At 40.8% G+C, this 25,983-nt stretch overlaps 1 protein-coding gene across 2 annotated transcripts; it reads left to right on the top strand.

The window, feature by feature from the left end:
* Window positions 1–206: 206 nt before the first annotated feature.
* LOC107775751 (acetylornithine deacetylase-like) lies at window positions 207–21,983 on the top strand. 2 transcript variants are annotated; one of them, XR_012708801.1, is made up of 11 exons: window positions 207–711; window positions 1,588–1,832; window positions 1,914–2,022; window positions 19,117–19,255; window positions 19,346–19,403; window positions 19,478–19,495; window positions 19,766–19,888; window positions 20,048–20,201; window positions 20,284–20,317; window positions 20,400–20,653; window positions 21,530–21,706. XR_012708801.1 is itself a non-coding variant. In XM_075252023.1 (10 exons), exons 1-10 carry the CDS (start codon window positions 388–390, stop codon window positions 21,643–21,645), a joined length of 1,320 nt encoding a protein of 439 aa, XP_075108124.1. In that variant the 5' UTR covers window positions 210–387; the 3' UTR covers window positions 21,646–21,983. The 2 variants fall into 2 exon arrangements, 1 of the variants encoding a protein (XP_075108124.1); XM_075252023.1 differs by lacking the exon at window positions 20,400–20,653 and having other exon boundaries at window positions 210–711; window positions 21,530–21,983.
* The last annotated feature ends 4,000 nt before the right edge of the window (window positions 21,984–25,983 follow it).

Genomic DNA, 25,983 nt, shown 5'->3' with positions numbered 1-25,983 from the left:
TCGCGCCATGTCCTGTCTGATCACCTCTCCCCAATACTTCTTAGGTCTTCCTCTACCTCTCCGCATGCCCACTACAGCCAGTCGCTCACACCTCCTCACCGGTGCATCAGTGCTCCTCCTCTGAATGTGCCCGAACCATCTGAGTCTTACTTCCCGCATCTTGTCCTCCATGGGGGCCACACCCACCTTCTCTCGAATATCTTCATTCCTAATCTTATCCATCCTTTTGTATGCCCGCACATCCACCTCTAACGTTCTCATCTTTGCTACTTTCGTCTTCTGTCAGATCCATACAACTAATGGCTACTGTAAACTCCTCAAAAATCCTTCCTAGGTTTGCTCCGTTCCAAAAACAAGGCATCAACTTACCGCAACGATACAGCTACCATGCCTACTGTAAAGCAGATTTTGGGTGATCTGAACAAAGAGTCATTCATTAGCCTTTTGAGGAAATTAATTGGTGAGTCCAAATATGTACAGAACAACCCACCGGAGCTAATCCCGGAGGAAGACAGGATTGTGAATCACGTTCTTGATACCCTTCTTCCTTATAGCACCACCACCGGCGGCGGCCCACTTGTCATCAATCATGTTACTTATAAGCCTAAAAGGGGTAATCTTATTGTGGAGTACCCGGGTACTCAGCCTGGAAATATCTTGTCTTTTGTTGGTATGCATATGGATGTTGTCACTGCTAACCCTTGTGATTGGGTATGTTAATGTCTAATATTGCTAGCCCTTGCTTTCATTATTTTGGATGTAAAGTTGGTTGCTTTTTCTTCTGTTTGATTGCTTTTGATGCTGTATTTTCTTCTTCTGGTGTTAAGTTGTGCTTGATACCTAATAGTGCGTATAAAGATTTTAAATTGGCTTATATCAAGTATTTATTATATTTATGGTAGTGGAAGAAAATATTAATATTATGATTGAAGAGCAGATTGACAGAGAAAACTTAACAACACAGTTTAAAATTTAACTAGCTTAGTTAATTTATATTTTTGAATGTTGTACAAATTAATAATGTTATTAGTATAAAAGTGTAATGAATTTTGGAATTTAGGTTGTATTAGGAATGTAACGTCATCCAGGAAAATGTACAGATATATTATGCTGTTTTCTCCAGTAATAATTTCAATACGAGGTGTTTAATTTAAAAAACCACCAGGTGTCCATATTGAATGCATCTGTGCTGAATAATTAAGTTGCCATTTATTTCTTAAGATTTTCTTTGGGGAGTTGAGGGTGCGGGCGGGGGAATTATGCTTGTGGTCAAGAGAAGGAAAAGGATTGATGCTGATTGAGCCCCATAGCTGGTAGCTTATTTCATTCAAGTAATATAATATGCTGTTAGATTGTACTGCTCATTATTTCAGTTGGAGGAGCACATGGAACACTCCTCCTGCTCAATTATTATGACTAATGGGTCTGTATTCACTGTGATAGTTTAAATTTGAATGTTGTACCTTTTCTTGCTTTTTGACTACTGTGTTACTTCCACAAATTAACAATTTGTTGTAAATTATGCTCCCTTATAAGTCGGCAATGACAACGGTCTCACATATAATGGTAAAACAATTTTGTATGCAGGATTTTGATCCTTTTTCATTGAGCATTGATGGTGATAAACTTCGGGGACGTGGAACTACTGATTGTTTGGGTCATGTGGCTCTTGTTGCGGAGCTTATGAGGCGGCTTGGAGAGACAAAACAACAGTTGAAATCCACGGTAGTTGCTGTTTTCATAGCCAGTGAAGAGAACTCATCTATCCCTGGGGTTGGTGTGGATGCATTAGTGAAGGGTGGATTGCTTGACAAGTTAAAGCAAGGCCCTCTGTAAGTAACTGTTTGCTAAGGTATCAAGATTCATTGCAGAGAAATAGTGAATTTATTTGTAATATTTCTTCCTCTACATAGATTCTGGATCGATACAGCAGATAAACAGCCGTGCATTGGTACTGGTGGCAGTATACCTTGGAAACTGCATGTAACCGGAAAGCTTTTTCACAGTGGTCTTGCCCACAAGGTACTCTTTTTTCTCAACCGTTTGACATCTAAGCTTCTTTTGAACTTAAATTTAAACATAATGTCCATCTTGTTGTTTTGACGAGAGATTCTGCTGTTGTATAATAGACAATGAAATTTGAGAAGAAAAAGTAATGATCCATAGAGGAATTAGTTTGCACAAGATTTTACTGTTGTGTTGGATTTTTATCTGTGTGACAGATCCTGGCATTCTCTTTTTTTGCCAAATTGCCGTTGAAAAGCAATAGAAACATCATTGCATATGCCGGTATCACTTTCATCAGCTCCTTTTATCTCCACTGTTATGAATGGTAATCCGCCACTTTGAAGTGCATGTTAAACTTCCTTTTGTTAATCCTAATAATAATTAGAGGAATTATAAAAGAACATTGACAGAAGATTCAATGTTTTTTTTACGCCAAGAGAAAAAGCAAGAGTTTTTTGACCCAAAAAACTTAAGCTTGAGATCTGGTGCATAATTTGCGAGTTCCTCATGTAGATTGAGATATTTTTTATACATATATTTGAATATTCATACAACAACAACAACCTAGTGGAGTACCACTGTACGCTACATCTTACCCCTACTCTGAGAAGGTAGAGAGACTAAGAGGGCCAAGATAATAAAAACAAAAGGCAATAGTAGCAACAAGCTCTAACAACAATAGAATACTAAAAAACCGAGGCGAAAGATAATAGGAAAACAACGTGAACTACTAGCAATCTAGGACAAGAAAAACTACTAGACTAACCCTAAAACCATCGGTATGGAACAAAAATACGTTCGACTACCTATTAACCTTCTACCCTAATTGTTGACCTCCATACCCTTCTATCAAGTGCCATGTCCTCGGTAAACTGAAGCTGCACCATGTCCTGCCGGATCACCTTTCCTCAATACTGCTTAGATCTCCCTTTACCTCTACTCCTACCCATCAAAGCCACTCGCTCGCACCTCCTCACAGGGGCATCTCGGCTTCTCCTCTTCACATGCCCGAACCATATCAGTCTCGCTTCTCGCATCTTGTCCTCCACGGGGCCACTCCCACCTTCTAGAATATCTTCGTTCCTAATCTTGTCCAACCTGGTATGCCAACACATTCATCTCAACATCCTCATTTATGCTACTTTCATCTTTTGGATATGAGAATTCTTGACTGGGCAGCACTCTGCCCCCATACCACATAGTCTGTCTAACCACCACTTTGTAAAACTTACCTTTGAGTTTCAGCGGCACATCCTTATCATACAAGACGCCGGATGCTAGCCTCTCTTTCATCCACCTCGCTCCGATGCGATGTGTGACATCTTCGTCAATCTCCACATTTCCTTGAATCACAGACTTAAGATACTTGAAACTTTCTCTCTTAGAGATGACTTGTGAATCAAGCCTTATGTCCATGTCTGCTTTTTCTATCACATCGCTGAACTTGCACTCCAAATATTCTGTCTTATAGCCTGTTTGACCAAGCTTTTTTTGGGTCCAAAAGTGTTTTTTTTTTTGTTGCTAAAAGCACTTTTGGCCAAAATTTGAGGTGTTTGGCAAGCTTTTAGATGGAAAAAAATACTTTTGAAGAGAAGCAGAAGCAGTTTTTGAGAAGCAGAAAAAAGTAGCTTCCTTCCAAAAGCACTTTTGAGAAAAATACACTTAGAAGCAGTTTTCAAAAGCTTGGCCAAACACTAATTACTACTCAAAAGTACTTTTCAAATCAATTAGCCAAACACAAACTGCTTCTCACCAAAAGCACTTTTTTTTGAAAAGTACTTTGAGAAAAGCACTTCTCAAAATAAGCTGATTTTAGAAGTTTGACCAACCAAGCTATTAGTCTGCTCAACTTGAAACCTTTAGACTTTAGGGTTTGTCTTTAAACCTCCAAGTTCTTGTTAACACCACCTCTTCTCGTCAGTCAGTACAATGTCATACACCCTAGAACTTCCCCTTGAATGTGGCGTGTCAGTGCGTCCATCGCCAAGGCAAATAAAAACAAGCTAAGCGTAGATCTCTGGTATAACCCCATCATAACCAAAAAATGATCAGAGTCTCCTCCGATGTCCTCACCCGAGTCTTAGCTCCATCATACATGTCCTTAATCACTCTAATGTACGCTACAGGGACACCCCTAGCTTCTAAGCACCTCCATAGAGAACCCCCCCTTGAGACTTTATTGTATAGCTTTCTCTAGGTTAATAAACACCATATACAAATCTTTCTTCCTTTCCCTATACTTCTCCACCAACTTTCTGACAAGGTGGATGACTTCCGTAGTCGAACAACCCAGCATGAAACCGAGCTGGTTCTCGAAAATAGACACTCATCCTTACCCTCACTTCCACCACCCGCTCCCAAACTTGTATAGTGTGAATAAGCAACTTGATGCCTCTATAGTTGTTGCAACTTTGGATATCATCTTTGTTCTTGTACAACGGAATCATTATACTCCACCTCCATTCTTCAGGCATCTTCTTCGTCTTAAAAATAGCGTTAAACGACCCATCGAGCCACTCCAAGCTTGCCCTACCCATGTACTTTCGAAATTCCATCGAAGTTTCATCTGGACTTGTCCCTCTGCCCCTGCTCATCTTACGCATAGTCCCCTCGACCTCCTCAATTTTTATGCTCCTATAATACCCAAAATCTCGACGTCTGTTAGAGTGCTCCAAATCACCCAACACAATGTTCTTGTCCCCCTCTTCATTCAAGAGTTTATGGATGTCTGCCACATTCGTTTATTCGGTGCCTCCTCCATTAGAACTCTGCCTTCCCCGTCTTTGATGCACCTCACTTGGTCCAAGTCACGGACTTTTGTCTCTCTTACAAACGACCAAACGCAACAGACTTAGCCTCTGTGACTGCCAACATCGCCTCCTTCTTAACCTTCTTGTACCACTCTCTGTTCATCCTCTTCTCCTCCTCGTCTATCCTCTCCACTAACTTCAAATACGTCGCTTTCTTGACTTCCACTTTTCCTTGGACCTCTTCATTCCATTAACAGTCCCCTCTGTTGCCTCTAGAGTAACCCTTCGAAACCTCTAACACCTCTCTTGATGCTTTCCTAATGCAGTTCGACATCATATTCCACATACTACTTGCGTCCCCACTACTCCTCCAGGCCCCCATAGCCAGCAACTTCTCTCCCAACTCTCGAACATTGTCCTTAGTCAAGACTCCCCACCTGATCTTCGGTCGATCCCGCACAACCCTCTTCCTCTTCTTCCTCATGATCTTTAAGTCGATCACAAAGAGCCTATGCTAGTTCGCAAGGTTCTCACTCGGGATAACCTTGCAATCCGTGCATAGAAGGAGTATATTTGAATATCCATAAAATCCTAAAATGGAGTATCTTAGGTTGAGTATGCAACTAGGTTTGAGAGACCTGATGGTTGTAAGTATTATGTTGTTTGTCCTATTAATGCCTCTTGAGCTATTACATGACCTCTGATGATTGTAGCCCATCTTTTACCAGTAAACACTTACTTACAACTTAGGTTTTCATCTTTTATCGCAACAACAACAACAACAACAACCTAGTAAAATCCTATTAGTGGGGTCTGGGGAGGGTAGTGTGTACGCAACCTTACCCCTACCCCGAAGGAGCAGAGAGACTGTTTCTGAAAGACCCTCGGCTCAAGAAAACAAAAAGACAAAAGGAGACAATATTAGTATCACTAGAGAAATCATAGGAAAAATAGTAACATGAAATCCAGAAGAAAAATGCAAAGCAAAAGTGATAGCTAGTAAATAGGTCTTGCACTGAAAAGCGAAATAGTAAGACACAACATTGCCACTAGCTATCTTAGACCAGTATTTTGGATAGCGTGCGGCGACAAATAGCGACGAGGGCCCGCTTCACTGAGGCGAGAGGCGCGCAGTGAAGCGCTCGCCTTTTTGATGTGAAGCGACAATTTATACAAAAAAATAAAATATTATATATATAACTAAAAACTCAATAACAATGATATATTAATAAATATATCAATTCACAATATGCAATTAATTCTACTCTATAACTGAAAAAGGAGGAAATTTCAGGTTTGATTCTCTGCCTTTGCCTCTGCCTCTACAAAAACAGCATGCAGTACTGCTGCTCAATAAAAAACAGAGCAACAAAAAAAGAAGAGAAGACCAGAAGAAGAACGAAAAAAACAGAGAATAAAAAGACTGTCCTTTTTTTGCTGCACTGTTGCTCGACAACAAACAGAGCAAAAAATTAGAAAGATGAAGAGAAGATCAGAAGAAAAGAAAAACAAAAAGATATAGAGCAACAGACAGACTCTCTATTCTGCACTGTTGCTCGGCAAAAAACAGAGCAAAAAAATAGAAAGAAGAAGAGAAGAAGAAGGAAAAAGAAGAAAGAAAGAAAGAGAGGAGAAAGAAGAAGAGAAGCTTACCTGAGCTGGGTGGACTTGGGTGCTCTGTTGTTTGAAGGTTAAAGAAGAAAGAAACGTGAAATCACTGCAAGCGCTAATGTTTTAAGCCCTAATCTGCGCCTTTTTTGTACTTTTTTTCAAAAAGCGACGCCACAGCTCGCCTCTCGCTACACATCGCCTCTTGCCACACAAGCAGAGGCGCTCGCCTTTTATAATCGCAACGCAACAGAGGCAAAATAGCGCAGGCTGCTCGCCTCGCCTCGCCTCAAGCTATTAGCGCTGAGGCGAGCGCTATTTATAACACTGTCTTAGACAAAAATCATACCAGACTAGTCTCACAAAGGTACGAAGTAAGGCAAGAATCAACTACCTCCTAACCTACAACCCTAATACTCGACCTCCACATCTTCCTATCAAGTGTCATGTCCTCGGAAATCTGAAGTCTCGCCATATCTTGCCTGATCACCTCTCCCCAATACTTCTTAGGCCGACCTCTATGGCATTTATGTTATTTGGTAAGGTCAAGTCATTCTCTCTACTGTGGCAGACGGACTCCCATTCGGTTTAATGGTTCGTGTGATATTAATTCCACAAGGAGATTGTTGGATATTTGTTAGAGCCGCTTTAGTTAGGCAGGTCTTTGACATTGTTGGATATTAGTTAGCAAATGGAAATGTCCACTCTAGAGCAGCTATTCATCCAAGTCAATACTCGTGAATCCTTGAGGCTTTGATAAGAATTTATCTGGCTGCCAAAAACACCGCATTAAGAGCTGTTTTATGCTTTTTGCTTAGATATGGAGCGGCTTGTAAATTAATTCATAGAAGCTCTCCTTGGTGTTAATCCATTTAGTTAAGTTTGCTAACTAAGCACTATAAGATGCTCTTGGAAGTAAGTCCCAGCTGTCGATGTGTTGTATGGCTACTTTCCAGATTCTGAAGTTTTATTTGATTAAGCTAGGTCTCCTAAGATAATACTAGATAAACCCATCTCTCTTTTCTCATCAAGCCCCATGGACCTTGTCGTTTTTTGCACTTTTCGCTTTTAAAAACACCCAATAGTAGTCTCTTGAGTTCATACTCACCTTTTAACTCGGAATTGCTGGGAGTGCATAGGCAGCAATCTCTTCTTTTATCTTGTCTTCTTCTATCAAGTTTCATGTACAGAGAAAACTTCAGTGTCACCCCCCTGGAATTCTGGTCCTATATTATCTGCTCAGCTTTATCATGTTCTTTTGAAAGCATCTAGTTCTGCCTTTCCGTTTGATTCTCCAAAGAGCAGCTTCCTCCTCTTGCCATGCTATGTTTGGAAGCTCTGCCTCAACAATTTGTAATGCTTCGTTCCTCCTATGACTTATTTCTTGTACATCTGCACAATAAATAATAGTCATAGCATCATCGTCTATTTGTGATGGTATTGAACTAATTGATGTTGTCACCTTCTCTGTTATGATGAGAAAGGAACTGGAAGAAGGTTCTGACACCTGCACCGAAGATTCTGACAGTGGAGTTACAAAAGCTTCACCTGATCTTTTTGTGTAAATAATGGCCTCTATTTCCGGCTGAAGTGAGTCCAATTGGGTTCTTGAATTATCATTGAGAGCCCATTCTCTGTGCTTGCTGTTCGAAATAGAGATATCCACAGCGTGGCCCAAGTTTTTCATCTGCTTGTCTCAAGACAAATTGGGTCCAATTCATTATGAGTTGTAACTAGTGTTTCACTTGTATGTTTCCAACGTATGCTCACTAAATCAGAATGGCTCCATTTGAAATTCCAATTACACTCGAGACTTGCCACGTGACTAATCCCATCAATCTAACCTAAGGTCCAACCAAGCAAAGGCGCTCGCCTTTTATAATCGCAATGCAACAGAGGCAAAATAGCGCAGGCTGCTCGCCTCGCCTCGCCTCAAGCTATTAGCGCTGAGGCGAGCACTATTTATAACACTGTCTTAGACAAAAATCATACCAGACTAGTCTCACAAAGGTACGAAGTAAGGCAAGAATCAACTACCTCCTAACCTACAACCCTAATACTCGACCTCCACATCTTCCTATCAAGTGTCATGTCCTCGGAAATCTGAAGTCTCGCCATATCTTGCCTGATCACCTCTCCCCAATACTTCTTAGGCCGCCCTCTATGGCATTTATGTTATTTGGTTAGGTCAAGTCATTCTCTCTACTGTGGCAGACGGATTCCTATTCGGTTTAATGGTTCGTGTGATATTAAATCCACAAGGAGATTGTTGGATATTTGTTAGAGCCGCTTTAGTTAGGCACATTGTTGGATATTAGTTAGCAAATGGAAATGTCCACTCTAGAGCAGCTATTCATCCAAGTCAATACTCGTGAATCCTTGAGGCTTTGACAAGAATTTATCTGGCTGCCAAAAACACCGCATTAAGAACTGTTTTATGCTTTTTGCTTAGATATGGAGCGACTTGTAAATTAATTCATAGAAGCTCTCCTTGGTGTTAATCCATTTAGTTAAGTTTGCTAACTAAGCACTATAAGATGCTCTTGGAAGTAAGTCCCAGCTGTCGATGATTGTATGGCTACTTTCCAGATTCTGAAGTTTTATTTGATTAAGCTAGGTCTCCTAAGATAATACTAGATAAACCCATCTCTCTTTTCTCATCAAGCCCCATGGACCTTGTCGTTTTTTGCACTTTTCGCTTTTAAAAACACCCAATAGTAGTCTCTTGAGTTCATACTCACCTTTTAACTCGGAATTGCTGGGAGTGCATAGGCAGTAATCTCTTCTTTTATCTTGTCTTCTTCTATCAAGTTTCATGTACAGAGAAAACTTCAGTGTCACCCCCCTGGAATTCTGGTCCTATATTATCTGCTCAGCTTTATCATGTTCTTTTGAAAGCATCTAATTCTGCCTTTCCGTTTGATTCTCCAAAGAGCAGCTTCCTCCTCTTGCCATGCTATGTTTGGAAGCTCTGCCTCAACAATTTGTAATGCTTCGTTCCTCCTATGACTTATTTCTTGTACATCTGCACAATAAATAATAGTCATAGCATCATCGTCTATTTGTGATGGTATTGAACTAATTGATGTTGTCACCTTCTCTGATATGATGAGAAAGAACTGGAAGAAGGTTCTGACACCTGCACCGGAGATTCTGACAGTGGAGTTACAAAAGCTTCCCCTGATCTTTTTGTGTAAATAATGGCCTCTATTTCCGGCTGAAGTGAGTCCAATTGGGTTCTTGAATTATCATTGAGAGCCCATTCTCTGTGCTTGCTGTTCGAAATAGAGATATCCACAGCGTGGCCCAAGTTTTTCATCTGCTTGTCTCAAGACAAATTGGGTCCAATTCATTATGAGTTGTAACTAGTGTTTCACTTGTATGTTTCCAACGTATGCTCACTAAATCAGAATGGCTCCATTTGAAATTCCAATTACACTCAAGACTTGCCACGTGACTAATCCCATCAATCTAACCTAAGGTCCAACCAAAGCATCCGTTTGTCTGCAATTGTTATCGGTGAGAATCCAGTAGGTTTTGGTTTTGCACGTAATTCAGTCCATATTGGGACCTTGTATATGAAATTTTCTATTTCAACCTCTATTTGTCTCGGTATTTTATTTGTGGGGTCCTCGGGCCTATTAGAGGTGGTTTCTAAGCAATATTTCCTCTAGTCTTTGTCGCCATTCTCTGCACCCATTCATGTGAGGATACTTTTATCTGTAGTTGCCTTCATGATACTTTTGATCATAGATGGAGTGGAAGACCTTGTATCTATTCAACACCCATTCAGGTTTCAACTTCTGCTAGAGCACACCTTGATGTCGGAGTCTACCACTTGAGTTTCGAACGAGTTGTTTTTCCATTTCCACTCCCCCATCATAAAGTGCTAGGCTTCTTTTGGAATAAAATTCAAATAAAAATTGAAAGCCACTATTCATAAAAATTGGCGTAACTGGTAAAGTTGCTGCCATGTGATTAGGAGGTCACGGGTTCAAGCCGTGGAAGCAGCCGCTTGCAGAAATGCAGGGTAAGGCTGCGTACAATAGACCCTTGTGGTCCAGCCCTTCTCCGGACCCCGCGCATAGCGGGAGCTTAGTGCACCGGGCTGCTCACTATTCATAAACTTGAATGCCTGTTGGAGAGTGCCTTTTCTTATGAATTCATCTTCTCACATCTTGTGATCACCCAAAAGGTCATCACTTGTTTTAAAACGAAACTTCCGTGTTTCGAGGCCTTAAAAACTTCATTTAGAGTCACCTTGATTTGCGTGCGTAGTCCGGGCGCATAGCCGGAAAGCTTAAATATGATAATCTGTGAAAAATGATAAGTTTTGATTATAAAATGAGCTAATTTGACTTCGGTCAACGTTTTGGGTAAACGGACCCGGACCCGTGATTTGACGGTCCTGGAGGGTCCGTAGGAAAATATAGGACTTGGGCGTATGCCCGGAATCGAATTCCGAGGTCTCGAGCCCGAGAAATGAATTTTCAAAGAAAATTGTTTTCTGAAACTGTTTAAAGAAATTTGAAATGAAATTTGATTAGAACATGATGGTATCGGGCCCGTATTTTGGTTTCGGCGCCCGGTACAGGTCTTATATATGATTTAAGACATTTCTGTGGAATTTGGTGAAAAACGGATGTAATGTGACGTGATTCGGACTTAAATTGCAAAATTTATGTTTAAAGAACTTTAAAGAAAATTTCATCGATCTCGAGATTTAATTTGATGTTCATGAGGTTATTTTGATGATTTGATTACACAATTAAGTCCATATGATGTTTTTGAGTTAGTATGACATTTGATTTGGAGCTCCGAGGGCTCGGGTGAGTTTCGGGATGTTTTTACACTTAGGAAAAAAAGTTGCAGATTCAGAGAAGTAGCAGGTCTCTAAAGCCAGGCTTCGTGGTCCGCGGTGGAAGCTTCGCGACCGCGGTGGGAATTGTGCGGTCCGTGGTGAGCAAGGCCAAGCCTTCGCGGCCGCGCTCGATTTCTTGCGGTCCGTGGTGGAGCTCCGCGGCCGCAGTCCTTTTTATGCTGTCTGCGGAGAGGGCCTGAGAGGAGTATATCAGTGGGTACTCAGTCGCAGCAGCAGGGTTCCCGTGCTATGGTCCAGGCACTAGGTGTTCCACAGACCGCCCAGCCAGCTAGGGGTGGGTGTAGAGGTGCTAGAGGTAGGTAGAGGATTTAGAGGAGGAGCTCAGGCCGCTAGAGGTGGAGGCCAGCCAGCTGTAGGCCGTCCCAGAGATGGAGCCTAGGGTGGTGGGGCCCAGCCCCGATGTTATGCTCTTTCAGCCAAGCCCGAGGCTGAGGCTTCAGATGCAGTTATTATAGGTACGGTTCTGGTTTGTGATAGAGATGCTTCAGTGTTATTTGATCCAGGGTCCACCCACTCGTATGTGTCATCTTATTTTGCACCGTATCTGATTATGCCTAGTGATTCATTGAGTGTTCCCATCTATGTGTCTACACCGGTGGGTGATTCTATTGTAGTTGATCGAGTCTATCGTTCTTGTATTGTGGTGATTGGGGGTCTTGAGACTCGTGCAGATTTGTTGCTTTTAGACATGGTCGATTTCGATGTCATATTGGGGATGGACCGGCTATCACCTTACCACGCTATCTTGGACTGTCACGCCAAGACTGTGACCTTAGCTTTACCGGGTATGCCTCGTTTAGAGTGGAGAGGGACTCCTGGTCATTCTACCCGTAGTGTTATCTCTTACGTGAAGGCTCGGCGCATGGCCTATTTGGCATATGTTCGTGATTCTAGTGCTGAGGTTCCCTCTATTAATTCTGTGCCCGTTCGTGAGTTTTCTGAGGTATTCCTTTCAGACTTGCCGGGTATGCCACCCGACAGGGATATTGATTTTTGCATTGATTTGGCTCCGGGCACTCAACCCATTTCTATCCCGCCGTACCGTATGGCCCCGCCTGAGTTGAAAGAGTTGAAGGAGCAGTTGCAAGACTTGCTTGAGAAGGGATTCATTAGGCCCAGTGTTTCGCCTTGGGGTGCACCGATGTTGTTTGTTAAGAAGAAGGACCGATTGATGAGAATGTGTATTGATTACCGACAGCTGAACAAGGTTACAATCAAGAATAAGTATCCATTGCCGAGGATTGATGATTTGTTTGATCAGTTTCAGGGTGCCAAGGTGTTTTCAAAGATTGATTTGAGATCTGGCTACCATCAGTTGAGGATTAGGGCATCCGATGTCCCTAAGATAGTTTTCCGCACTCGGTACAGGCATTATGAGTTCTTGGTTATGCTGTTCGGGTTGACAAATGCCCCAGTAGCTTTTATGGATTTGATGAACCGGGTGTTCAGACCTTATTTGGATTCGTTCGTGATAGTCTTTATTGATGATATTTTGATATATTCCCGCAACCGGGAGGAGCACGAACAACATCTTAGAGTGGTTCTTCAGACCTTGAGGAATAGTCAGTTATATGCTAAATTCTCGAAGTGTGAGTTCTGGTTGAGTTCAGTTGCATTCCTGGGTCATGTTGTATCAGCAGAGGGTATTCAGGTAGATTCGAAGAAGATTGAGGCAGTCAAGAACTGGCCTAAACCAGCGTCAGCTACAGAGATTCAGAGTTTCTTGGGATTGGCAGGTTACTATCGCCGGTTTGTGGAGGGATTTTCATCTATCGCAGCCCCGATGACTAGGGTGACCCAGAAGGGTGCCCAGTTCAGATGGTCGGACGAGTGTGAGGCGAGCTTTCAGAAGCTCAAGACAGCTCTAACTACGGCACCGGTGTTGGTTTTGCCCACAGGTTTAGGGCCTTATACAGTTTATTGTGATGTTTCTCGTGTTGGGCTTGGTGCAGTGTTGATGCAGGATGACAAGGTCATTGCCTATGCTTCGCGGCAGTTGAAGATTCATGAGAAGAATTATCTAGTTCATGATTTAGAGTTGGCAACCATAGTTCACGCATTGAAGATTTGGAGGCATTATCTGTATGGCGTGGCATGTGAGGTGTACACGGATCACAAGAGTCTTCAGTATTTGTTCAAGCAAAAGGAGCTGAATTTGAGGCAGAGGAGGTGGTTGGAGTTGTTGAAGGATTATGATATCACTATCTTATATCACCCGGGAAAGGCCAATGTGGTGGCCGATGCCTTGAGTAGGAAGTCAGCAGTATGGGCAGTCTTGCTTACATTCTGGTCGGTGAGAGGCCGCTTGCTTTGGATGTTTAGGCCTTGGCCAATCGGTTCGTGAGGTTGGATATTTCTGAGCCTAGTCGGGTATTAGCTTGCACGATCGCTCGTTCTTCTTTATTGGAATGTATCCGTGATTGGCAGTATGATGATCCCCATTTGTGCGTCCTTAGAGACGGTGCAGCGCAGGGGTGCCAAGCAGGTTACCCTAGATGATGATGGAGTTTTGAGATTGCAGGGTCGAGTGTGTATGCCAAATGTGGATGGGCTACGAGAGTTGATTTTAGAGGAGGCCCATAGCTCCCGGTACTCTATTCATCCGGGCGTCGCGAAGATGTATCAGGATTTGCGGCAGCATTATTGGTGGCGGAGAATGAAGAAGGATATCGTTGCATATGTAGCTCGGTGTTTGAATTGTTAGCAGGTTAAGTACGAGCATCAGAGACCTGGTAGTTTATTTCAGAGGATTGAGCTTCCTGAGTGGAAGTGGGAGCAGATCACTATGGATTTCGTTGTTGGACTCCTGCAGACTCGGAGGAAGTTCGACGCAGTATGGGTCATTGTTGATAGGCTGACCAAGTCAGCGCATTTCATTCCTGTGGCAGTCTCCTATTCATCCGAGAGGTTAGCTGAGATCTATCGGGAGATTGTTCGTCTTCATGGTGTGCCTGTATCTATCATTTCGGACCGAGGTACGCAGTTTACCTCGCATTTTTGGAGAGCAGTTCAGCGAGAGTTGGGCACCCAGGTTGAGTTGAGTACAACATTTCATCCTCAGACGGACGGGCAGTCCGAGCGGACTATTCAGATTTTGGAGGATATGCTCCGAGCTTGTGTCATCGATTTTGGAGGTTCGTGGGATCAGTTCTTGCCTTTAGCAGAGTTTGCCTACAACAACAGCTACCAGTCGAGTATCCAGATAGCTCCTTATGAGGCTTTATATGGTAGGCGGTGTCGATCTCCAGTTGGATGGTTTGAACCGGGGGAGGCTCGGTTATTGGGTACGGATCTGGTTCAGGAGGCCTTGGACAAGGTCAGGATTATTCAGGATAGGCTTCGTACAGCTCAGTCCAGGCAAAAGAGTTATGCAGACCGCAAGGTTCGAGATGTGGCTTTTATGGTTGGTGAGCGGGTGTTGCTTCGAGTGTCGCCTATAAAGGGTGTGATGAGATTTGGGAAGAAGGGCAAGCTTAGCCCTAGGTTCATTGGTCCGTTTGAAATTCTTGATCGAGTGGGAGAGGTGGCCTATAGACTTGCATTGCCGTCGAGCTTATCAGTCGTGCATCCAGTGTTTCATGTGTCCATGCTTCGGAAATATCACAGCGATCCATCACACGTGTTAGATTTCAGCACTGTCCAGTTGGACAAGGACTTGTCTTATGAGGAGGAGCCGGTAGCTATTCTAGATCGGTAGGTTCGTCAGTTGAGGTCGAAGAGTTTTCCTTCTGTTCGTGTTCAGTGGAGAGGTCAGCCTCCTAAGGCAACGACCAGGGAGTCCGAGTCCAATATGCGGAGCCGTTATCCCCATCTTTTCCCCGACTCAGGTACTTCCTTCTTCTGTCCGTTCGAGGACGAACGGTTGTTTTAGAGGTGGAGAATGTGATGACCTTTTTGGTCATCACTTGTTTTAAAACGAAACTTCCATGTTTCGAGGCCTTGAAAACCTCATTTAGAGTCACCTCGATTTGCGTGCGCAGTTCGGGTGCATAGCCAGAAAGCCTAAATACGATAATCTGTGAAAAATGATAAGTTTTGATTATAAAATGAGCTAATTTTACTTCGGTCAATGTTTTGGGTAAACTGACTCGAACCCGTGATTTGACGGTTCCGGAGGGTCCGTGGGAAAATATGGGACTTGGGCGTATGCCCGGAATCAGTTTTCTGAAACTGTTTAAAGAAATTTGAAATGAAATTTGATTAGAACATGATGGTATCGGGCTCGTATTTTGGTTCCGGCGCCCGGTACAGGTCTTATATATGATTTAAGACATTTCTGTGGAATTTGGTGAAAAACGGATGTCATGTGACGTGATTCGGACTTAAATTGCAAAATTTATGTTTAAAGAACTTTAAAGAAAATTTCATCGATCTCGAGATTTAATTTGATGTTCATGAGGTTATTTTGATGATTTAATTACACGAGTAAGTCCATATGATGTTTTTGAGTTAGTATGACATTTGGTTTGGAGCCCCGAGGGCTCGGGTGAGTTTCAGGATGTTTTTACACTTAGGAAAAAAAATTGCAGACTCAGAGAAGTTGCAGGTCTCTAAAGCCAGGCTTCGCGGTCCGCGGTGGAAGCTTCGCGGCCGCGGTGGGGGCTCCGCGACCGCGGTGGGAATTGTGCGGTCCGCGGTGAGTAAGGCCAAGCCTTCGCGACCGCGCTTGATTTCTTGCGGTCCGCGGAGGTGCTTCGCGGCCGCAGTCCTTTTTATGCGGTCCGCGGAGAGGGCCTGAGAGGAGTATATTTAAACGGACTTTCCAGTTATTTTTCACTTTTCAAAACCCTAAAACATAAGAGGCGATTTTTCAAACAACCTTTCTTCTCCAAATCAATTGTAAGTCGTTTTTAACTAGTTTTCTTCAATCATTAACATCTGTTAACATGATTTCAACTTCAAATCAATGATTTTCACGGGGGAAATTGGGTGTTATGTTGCTTTAAAATGAAAATGGTTTTTCAAAAATTGGGGATTTGGACCTCGATTTGAGGTCCGATTTCAAAACAAATTACATATTTGGGCTCGTGGGGGAATGGGTAATCGGGTTTTGGTTCGAGCCTCGGGTTTTGACCACGTGGGCCCGAGGCCGATTTTTACTTTTTGGGTAAAACTTTGGAAAACTCATTTTCATGCATTCAAATTGATTCATTTAGCGTTTATTGATGTAATTAAGTAACTTGTGGCTAGATACGAGCGAATTGGCGGAGGAATCGAGGGGTAAAGCTATAATTGAAGCTTGAGTTGTGTTCGTGGCATCGAGGTAAGTGTTTGGTCTAACCTTAGCTTGAGGGATTAGGAGTTGTGTCCTATTTGCTATTTGCTTCTTGTCGAGTACGACGTATAGGCATAGTGACGAGTATCTATACGTTGGTGTCAAGCATGACCGTGAGTCTTATCTTGTAATTTTCATGATCTCGTTGTATTGTTCATGCCTTGGTGAAGATTTCTATTTATTGTGTAAAGTTGTGGAAATAATTGTGACCTATGAACATTGAGGAGCATTGGCTCCGATTGTATAACGAATTGTGAAAGTATAAGTGATAATCGAAACCTTAGAGCATTGGCTCGAGTTGTGCAGTGAATTGTGAAGTAAAAGTGAGAAAGAGAAGAGATCATTATGTTGCCCCCTTGCCGGGCTATTGTTGAGTTGAGGTTCCCTTGCATTGTGTTCTGAATTGATATTACAGACGCTTAAGTTGATGATTCTTCGTGTTAGATGTTGAAACTAGTTGAGTTATAGTGGAGATAGTTAGATGTTGGAACAGGTTTGGTTATGGCTATTTCTCCCTTGCCGGGACGATTAGTTATGATTATTGTTGACTGTATATAATGGATCGGGTTGCACGCCGCAACAGTTATATATGTGGATCGGGTTGCACGCTGCAACAAATATTATAATGGATCGGGTTGCATGCAGCAACAGTTATATACGTGGATCGGGTTGCACGCCGCAACAGATATTATATTGGATCGGGTTGCACGCCGCAACAGTTATATATGTGGACCGGGTTTCACGCCGCAACAATGTTAAATGATAAGGGATCGGGTTGCGCGCCGCAACAGTATTGTTATCGTATTGATTGTAGACATCGAGTGTTCTTTCATACTTTATTAAGTTTCTGATAGAATTGGTATGTTTTCCCGAAGCATGTTTCCCCCTCCCTTTTAAACTGTTATTACCTGTTTATATTTCTGTTATATATTATATAACTGCACAGGTTTATCTGGAGTCTGGTCCTAACCTCGTCACTACCTCGCCGGGGTTAGGCTAGACACTTACCAGCACATGGGGTCGGTTGTGCTGATACTACACTCTGTGCAGATACCGGAGTAGCCTTTGGTCAGCAGCAGTAGCTCGGGAGCCAGCCTTCAGTCCACCGAGACACCGAGGTAGCCTTGCAGGCGTTCACAGGCCCGGCGTCTCCTCTATCTTATTTCATATTCTGTTATCTCATGTATTCGAGACAAACAGTGCTATATTTCTTTCAAACGGTTGTATTTAGTACTCTTAGTAGTCCGTGGATGTTGTGACACCAGGTTCTGGTTAGAGGCACGTGATGGTCTTTGAGACATTTTCGTTTTCTATTTATTTAAGACTTCCGCTAAATTTCATATTCCGTTGTTATTTAACGGTTTATTTCCTTATTATTATAATTGGTAAGAAGTTTTAAAATAAAGGAGTTAATGATTTCTAAGTTCATGACTTGCCTAGCTTCTACGAGTAGGCGCCATCACGACTCCCGAGGGTGGGAAATCCGGATCGTGACACATCTGAACATGTTGGTACCTCTGTTATCGCACCGGCAAATCTGCCTACAGTGCATCTTTCCAGAAGGTCCTCTAATGGATCAATGCTTCTCTGGTTTTAATTCTGTTCTCCTCCTCCTGTACATGACTAAGCTTGGGCTCTTTAGAAAGCCACCTGATCTTCTTTACAGCATCAGCGCATGTGCTCTGCTAGTTAGGGAAATGGGCTCTGATGGGGGAGAATTGCACCCCTTTGATCACCTGAAGAGATTTTTAGCAGAATTGTCATACTTTTTAACCTGAAGATTGAGCCATCTTTTTTTTTTTTGATGACCGAGAAATCCGTCTGGGGCCGATCCTTTGGACCAACCGCAGCTTTCGAAACTCGGTGGATAATGGGCCCGCCCCTCTACCCTTTTCCACTTAAATACCAGGCTTTGCTTTGCATGGTGTGGAGGGCTTGAACCTGTGACCTAAGACACAAATCCACCACCCTTTGCCACCTGGCCCTGGGGCCAAGATTGAGCCATCTTTATCCATGAATTTTTAATTTTGTTGGCCAGTTCGTCCCATCTGCCATCACTTGTAACTTCTGGAAGTATGAGAAATGATCTTCTCGATCCTTGTAATGCTACAGTACTGAAAAACCTCCCATATTTGTTAAACTTCTGGGAGCAGAAATATACATATGCTAGTTTCCTTGAACTTCCCTGAGTACATTGCCATGGCCTACCAAAGCCAAATGGCAGAACCAGAGGATCACCTTTCGGCTAACATTCATTCTGCTCATTGAATTTATCCTGTGCCCACCCGCTTGTACCAAATTTCTGACTTGGACTGGCTCCACGTGATGTCATAAGACTAGTGACCTGCAATGAACCGTTAATGAATTAAATATTACCCAATCACTTGAGTTGAATGATGAATAAAAAACAAAGGCTTCGGTTGAGTTTGAATTAGAGAGAATGTCGAGTTACCTTTCTCTCTCTAGCCTATATACTTTACTTGCGAACCTCCTTGAATCGATACAACTTTATGCTCTTGAATACAGTGAAACTGAAACCATTTTTCTATGTAGATACCTTCTAATTTGTATGAAATTTTATGCCAAATGGTTAGGCTATCAATCCTCTGGAGCTTGCAATGGAAGCACTCAAAGAAATTCAGTCCCGCTTCTATCGAGATTTCCCTGCCCATCCTAAAGAGCAAGTTTATGAATTTGCTACACCATCGACGATGAAACCAACTCAGTGGTTTTGTAAGTTCTCAAGTCTTTGTAGGATGAACTTGAAAATGTTGGGCATATTTTCTCCAGCTGCTTGTATGTGCTAAATTATTTGCTCTACAGATCCTGGGGGAGGAATCAACCAAATTCCTGCTGAGTGCACTGTTTCTGGAGATGTTAGGTAAGTTTCTTCGTCACGGCCTCCTTTAGATCTTTCATCGATGATGATATTTAACCATATCTATTTCTTTGCAGATTGACTCCATTTTACAGGTATGTATTTTGCTCTCTATTATTCCTTTTCAGTTCTTGATAAAGAAGATTAACTTGTTAAGAAATATCATAGTGGTCTCATACCTTATTACACTTTTTTTCCTGCTTTTTACTTGTTTTTATCTGCAATTTTAGTTATATCTCATTTCTATGAGTTTTTTGTTCAATTTCTGCAAAATTAAGAACTTTTCAGCTTGTATTTCGAAAAAAGAAATGAACAGACGAATCTTTCGAAAGTAGTAGGATTTTTAATAATGCACCCTTATTCAGTGTATCAGATGCTATGAAGAAATTACAAGAATATGTTGATGATATAAATGCCAACATTGACAAACTTGATTGTCGAGGCCCTGTTTCAAAATATGTCCTGCCAGATGAGAACTTAAGGGGCAGGTATGTTATACGCTTCTTTGACAAGATGGGAAATCATATGATTACTTGGAGTTGTCCATAAAAGCTAGAGCTCAAGTAATTACTTCCTTAGTTTATCTTATCAGTTTTTCTTTCTTTTAATTGTTCGTTAGCAATTAATGTTCCGCATTAATCCACCAGAATCACTATAAGTTTTGACGAAGCTTCGTCTGGAGTTGCTTGTGATCTCAATTCTCGGGGCTTTCATGTGCTATGCAAAGCTACTGAAGAGGAAGTTGGGCATGTAAAACCATATTCTATAACTGGTACTTTGCCATTGATAAGAGATCTGCAGGTGGATTACTTCTTTCAGATTTACTTATTTGGCCATCTAGAAACTCGAATTTTCAGTATCTTATTCATTGTTTGTGTGGCAGGATGAAGGTTTTGATGTTCAAACTTCTGGCTACGGTACAATTTCCATTTTTATAGTTTCATCATTCTTCTTTCCCGTTGTTAGACATATTCTGAACCAATAAGACATTACTATCAGGACTGAGTAGGTTTCTAGATATACAATGAAGATGTTACTTGCAACCATCAATTTGAACGCAAGCTTTGGTGACCAATCCTTCGATCAGTTTCTGTTCGGAAGCACACTTTCGATTGGGTATTAGTTGGTGCTAACAAGCTTGAGGAGTAAATGTTCTATGGTTATAATCTAGGAGTGCAGAAATTGACTGAACTGAATGCCTAAATAGGCAGGAGATGGGTGCATTTTAACATATTCCTAATCCCATTCGGCTGGTCTGACCTTCTCTTCACCCTTTTTTGTCATTAGATATAATAATATCATGTAATCTGGTAATGCATCCATCATACGATTGTTAATCAGAGTTACCCTTCCCTCAAAAGAGAGAAGTTCCCAAAATTGTTTGTTCCACCTTGATAGCTTTTTAAAATTTGCACCACCCTTTGCCATATCCCTTCAGATGTAGATTTAGTTCCTGATGGATTATCCAAATATATGCTTGGTATATAATATTATTGACCGGAAAGATGTGACTTCTTACCATATTCTTATAGACTGGATATAGATTCAAAAATTTCCCTCCAATGCTTTATCTATTCTCAATTCTGCATCACAAAGAATCAAGGTATTGTCAGATGTCAGCACATAGAATCAATCTATCATTAGCTTAAGAATGTGAACTTTGCACATCATTTCCAACCCATGCTCCAATTCATTTATGGAGCTCTGTGCAGTCTATTGCTAAGACGCTTCATTTGACTATTGGAATATGTATCATTTCTTTACCAGAGTAGTTTGGATATGTTTATATTGATATCTGTAACATAATTTCTTACTTTGACACAATCGTGGGTGGATCTAGAGCAAAGGTTACGGGTTCTCGTGAACCCAGTAACTTTTGCATAGACCCTGTATTTGTACTAAAAAATTCATTAAAAGTATAAGAATATTTAGCTTGGAACCCAGTTCGTTGGTCCAGTTATCATGTAGATTAACTTGAGATTGTTATAGGAACTCATAAACTTAAAATTTTGGATCCGCCTCTGGACACAATTGCATTTCTTAAATGTACTGTTTGATTGTTGTTCTTGTTAATTGAGTCTAATAAACTTTTGTTCTAATCTGAACCTTTTGAAATGAATGACATGCAGGCTTAATGGCTACATACCATGCAAAGAATGAATATTGTCTACTGTCAGATATGTGCCAAGGTTACCGCGTCTTTGCAAGTGTCATCTCACAGCTGGAAGATAGATATGAGGTTTGACTACGTCATAATTCAGAGAATGGTTGACAAGAATAAGGTTTGATATAATACATGAAAAGTAGCTCTCACCGATGACTTGTGCTATAGTACTGCTGGTTCTATGTTGAATCTTGACTAATCTTTCTAAGTACTAGAGATGAAATTTAACTTGTATTTGAGTTCAATTTTAGATTCTTAAAAGTAAATCCTGAGCATTTGTTTGACTTTTGTGGCATCAGCGTCATACTATAGCCATGGAGGTTGGAGAATTGCTTTAGGTATGATGTAATTGATTGATAAACAGTACATCACAGCCTATTATACATTATAGGATGTCCATGAATCTGGCTTTAAACTGATGTGAATGAGTCGGAAGAATGTTTCTTCTTGATTATAGGTTGCATCATAAAGGATCTCTAGCAAATACGGGATCTATATATGCTGCTTGACAAAAAGTTAATTATGAAATGATACCAAAGCAAGGAGGCAAAGACTTGTTTAAAAAACTAACGCATGGAGGGAAATTACGTTCTCATAGACAAAGGTTAGAATTACAATATGATGGGGGTAATTATATTTCCTACCCTACAGTATACAAAGTGATTAGGCTTGCATAAACGTTAATCTTCTATGACACGCAAGATTTATACAGTACCATATATCTGCCCATAGTATGCTACGTAATCCATGCAAACAGGCTAACTGTTTGAATATAGGTGGGCACTCTTCACAAGTTTCTTGAATTATCGGCATCCTGCTTGAGTTGTTTAATTCTCTAATGTAGTCTTTGCCGATGTTCATGGATCTTCTCAAGTCCTTGTTCCAAAATGACTGCTGAGTATTATCCCCTGTGATTATTGGTGCAAGATAGGGGTGGCAAATGGGCGGGTTGGGTTGAATTTGAGCGAGTCAAGATGGGTTAAGTTAATAAATAGGTCATTGCCCAACCTAACCCAAAGTGTACTTGGGTTAAGATGGGCTAAACAATGGGTTATAGTCCAATCCGCCCAACTTGATCCATGTTGTAGAAGGGGCATTTGCATATATACCCGCTTTTTGGGTCACGTTTTAATTTGTGCCCGTTTTGCAAAAAATTGCAAGCGTACCCATTTTTTGCGTAACTTCAGCATACGGGGCTGAAGTAGCAAAGGCAATCACGCAAAACTTCAGCATTTTGTTTTTATAATTGGCGAACTTCAGCTCTAGAGTTGAAGTTTTTGTTTTGTAACTGGCGAACTTCAGAGAGCTGAAATTTTTGTTTCTGTAACTGGCGAACTTCCGCTCTAGAGCCGAAGTTTTATTTTGTAATTGGCGAACTTCAGCTCTAGAGCTAAAGTTTTTCTGATTTGCTCTTGTCTCACACACATGAAAATAGAAGATAATGAAACAAGTTAGCATCCGAGCAGAAGATAATGAAACAAGTAGGCAGTATTCAGAAACACACTCTTTCTATACGAGCCAAAGAACTGGGCACCAATATCAGTTGAATAAACTTCTTGAGTTATTAGTTGACTTAAGACTTAGAGACGTTTGCTTCTAGTTCTGGACCCCAACGAGGCTGCCCACTTGTTGACAAATCACTCACGTCAGAGTTAGTCAACCTTTCTATCTTTTCGAGTCTTTGTTTAATGAGTAAATGTTTATATCGAATTGTTATTGTCTTCAATATGTTGCTTCCTTATCAATTTTCTTTTGATATTTATGTGATAAAACTACAGACTAGTCACTTGATTTCTTACCATAAACAGAACTGACAACCAAGTCAAAACTTCATGTTGATTTCTTACCATAAACAGAACTGACAACCAAGTCAAAACTTCATGTTGAAACATTCTATTAATCACGAAGGAGAAGGAGGAGGAGAAAGGGGGCTGAAGTTGTTTAAAAAGTGGGTATAAGTTAAAAGTTTTTAAAAAATGGGTATAGGTTAAATGGGGGTGACCAAATAGGGCGTTCCCGTACAATTTTTACGTTTTAAAACCATGCTCATCTTGCATAAACAAAGCTTTTTACCTTTTATACACTCATGTATAAAAGATAAATAAATACTATTAATATTTTGAGGATCAAAATATATTTTCTTAAATAACAAATTAGTATTTAAAATGTGTAAGTTGAAAAATATTTTACGAGGCCGGGGAGTTGGGGTGGTTGAGTGGTGCAGAAAAACGAAAAAACAATAAATAGAAAATCGAAAATATAAAAAAAAAATTGAGAGGGTTTGCGGGGGGTTTGTTTGGGATGGGTGGGTGGTGCAGAAAACAAAAATACAGAAAATTGAAAATACAAAAAAAAAAGTAATATTTTTTTTGAGGGGGTTTGTGGTGTTGGTTTGGGTGGGTGGGTGGTGCAGAAAAACGAAAAAATAGAAGATTGAAAATACAAAAAAAAAGAAGGTAAAATTGGGGCAACTATGTAAATTTCTAGATAAATTGTGTTGAGATCCCTTTGTTTTGGGTGAGATTTATATGTTGTATTTGGGCTACTTCATGGGTCAGAATGGACTTAAAAAATAATGGGTTAAATTGGGTTCAACCCAAATAGAGTCATTAGCTAAAATATTTGTATCACAACCCGTTAATCTCTGGACATGTTGGGCGGGTTGGATGAGTTTGAGCTCAAATTACCACCCATAATGCAAGATATGTTGTTTGTCTGTTGCATCCGCATGTGTGGATGAGTGGGGATTAGCTTTTAACAGACATTTCAAGATAATCCAATCAAAAAAATACATGGTAACATCCGCATTACCCAGATCCAATTCAAACACTAAGGTAAATGAGCTACTATTGCTTCTAGTTATTACACCGCAAGTTTTCGTACGTGAAAGTATGTCATAAGTAAATTGATGAAAGCTCGGGAATGAGATGTTACATCCCGTATTTTTGGACGTTAAGGTTTCGTCGTAAAGTTAATTGACGCAAGTTCAGGAATGAGATTATTTTGAGGTTACAAGTATTACGCTATTTCAAACAAGGGATAAGTAAATTCGTGAAGGTGAGAGGGTAAGCAAATCGAAGAAAATGAGTTTCGTCGAAGCTTGATAATTTGGGATAAAATACGGTCCGAGCTATGATACCCGGTATTTATGGACTAGTGCTATACAAGGTACTACATGACTATGATAGTAAAGTGTATTAAAAAAATGAGCAACATTTTATGATAATTCTTAATTATATGAATAATTGGTTAATTATTGGACTAGTGAGGATTAATAAATTGATTAAGGACTTAAGAGGATGATTTTGGATAAGTCTTATAACCACTTACGTGGCGGCCATATAAGAGCCACTAGGTGACTCTTACTTAAATGTGCAAGATGATAAAATTTAAAGAGTTAGGCACATCACCTCATTTGGTTAAAGAAAGTCATCAAGTAATGCCAAGAAATGTTATGGCCAATCATTCCTTGCTTAAAGTAAGAAAATGTTTCATTCCAATTTCACAATATTATGATCAAATTCAAAGGAATGATTCAGCAACTTATTCAAAATATTGGCAACAGGATTTTTACGATTCTAAGGGAATACGATGTAATCTTTCTCAAGAATATCATATAGATTTTTTCCTACTTCGATCCACCGTTATGTGAGTTGTCGCAAAAGACATGTGTTGGAAGGATTGTCAAGAGAATCGGCTAAGGTATGTTAAGGCTATACCTTCTTTCCTTTTGGCATGATCCATACGATACAAACGAAACGAGCAAATGCACAACTTCCATAAATGACTTTATTCATAGAAATACTAGAGATGCCTATGTTCTTGATTCTCTATGTGTCCTATTATTCTATCATCTGTTAATGGGTCTCAAAAAATACGTAAGTTGATAAAGTTTACTTCATGATATAAATCAAAGGTATAATGGTCTTATGACACGCCAAAAGATTTTGTTGACGTACTTCTCATGCATTGCATTCATTTATACATGTACATTGACCCATGACCAGATGACGTTATATAAGTGTATATAGGTATATTATATGCATATGGGATATGGAAAAATGTTACGACGTTATATAGGCACCACCACCTGATCAGCTGGTATGCGTTGATGATTTTGCCCACAGTGGCCGAGATGATATGATGGGATGCCTTAGAGGCTTGAGGATGTTATGAACACATGTACATATGCACGACATGACATTCATACGCATATGCATAATACTATAAGTATTTCATGATTTACAGAGTTATCCAAACTTACAGGTTGAGTCATTTACTCTATATTTCTTCCATGTCTTTTATGTACTTATTTATGTGCCTTACATACTAGGTACATTATTCATACTAACGTCTCTTTTGCCTTAGGACGCTGCGTTTCATGCCTGTAGGTCCCGATAGACAGGTCAAGAGTCCTCC

The sequence above is a fragment of the Nicotiana tabacum genome, chromosome 1 (genome assembly GCF_000715075.1).
Source record: "Nicotiana tabacum cultivar K326 chromosome 1, ASM71507v2, whole genome shotgun sequence".
Lineage (NCBI taxonomy): Eukaryota > Viridiplantae > Streptophyta > Magnoliopsida > Solanales > Solanaceae > Nicotiana > Nicotiana tabacum.
This window is presented reverse-complemented; position numbering and strand designations above follow the sequence as displayed.

Coding starts and splice junctions, on each gene's coding strand:
- LOC107775751 (XM_075252023.1), top strand. CDS start 388: ATGCCTACTGTAAAGCAGATTTTGGGTGATCTGAACAAAGAGTCATTC. Junction 712..1,587: donor CTGCTAACCCTTGTGATTGG/GTATGTTAATGT, acceptor TTTTGTATGCAG/GATTTTGATCCTTTTTCATT. Junction 20,202..20,283: donor CATTGATAAGAGATCTGCAG/GTGGATTACTTC, acceptor TTTGTGTGGCAG/GATGAAGGTTTTGATGTTCA.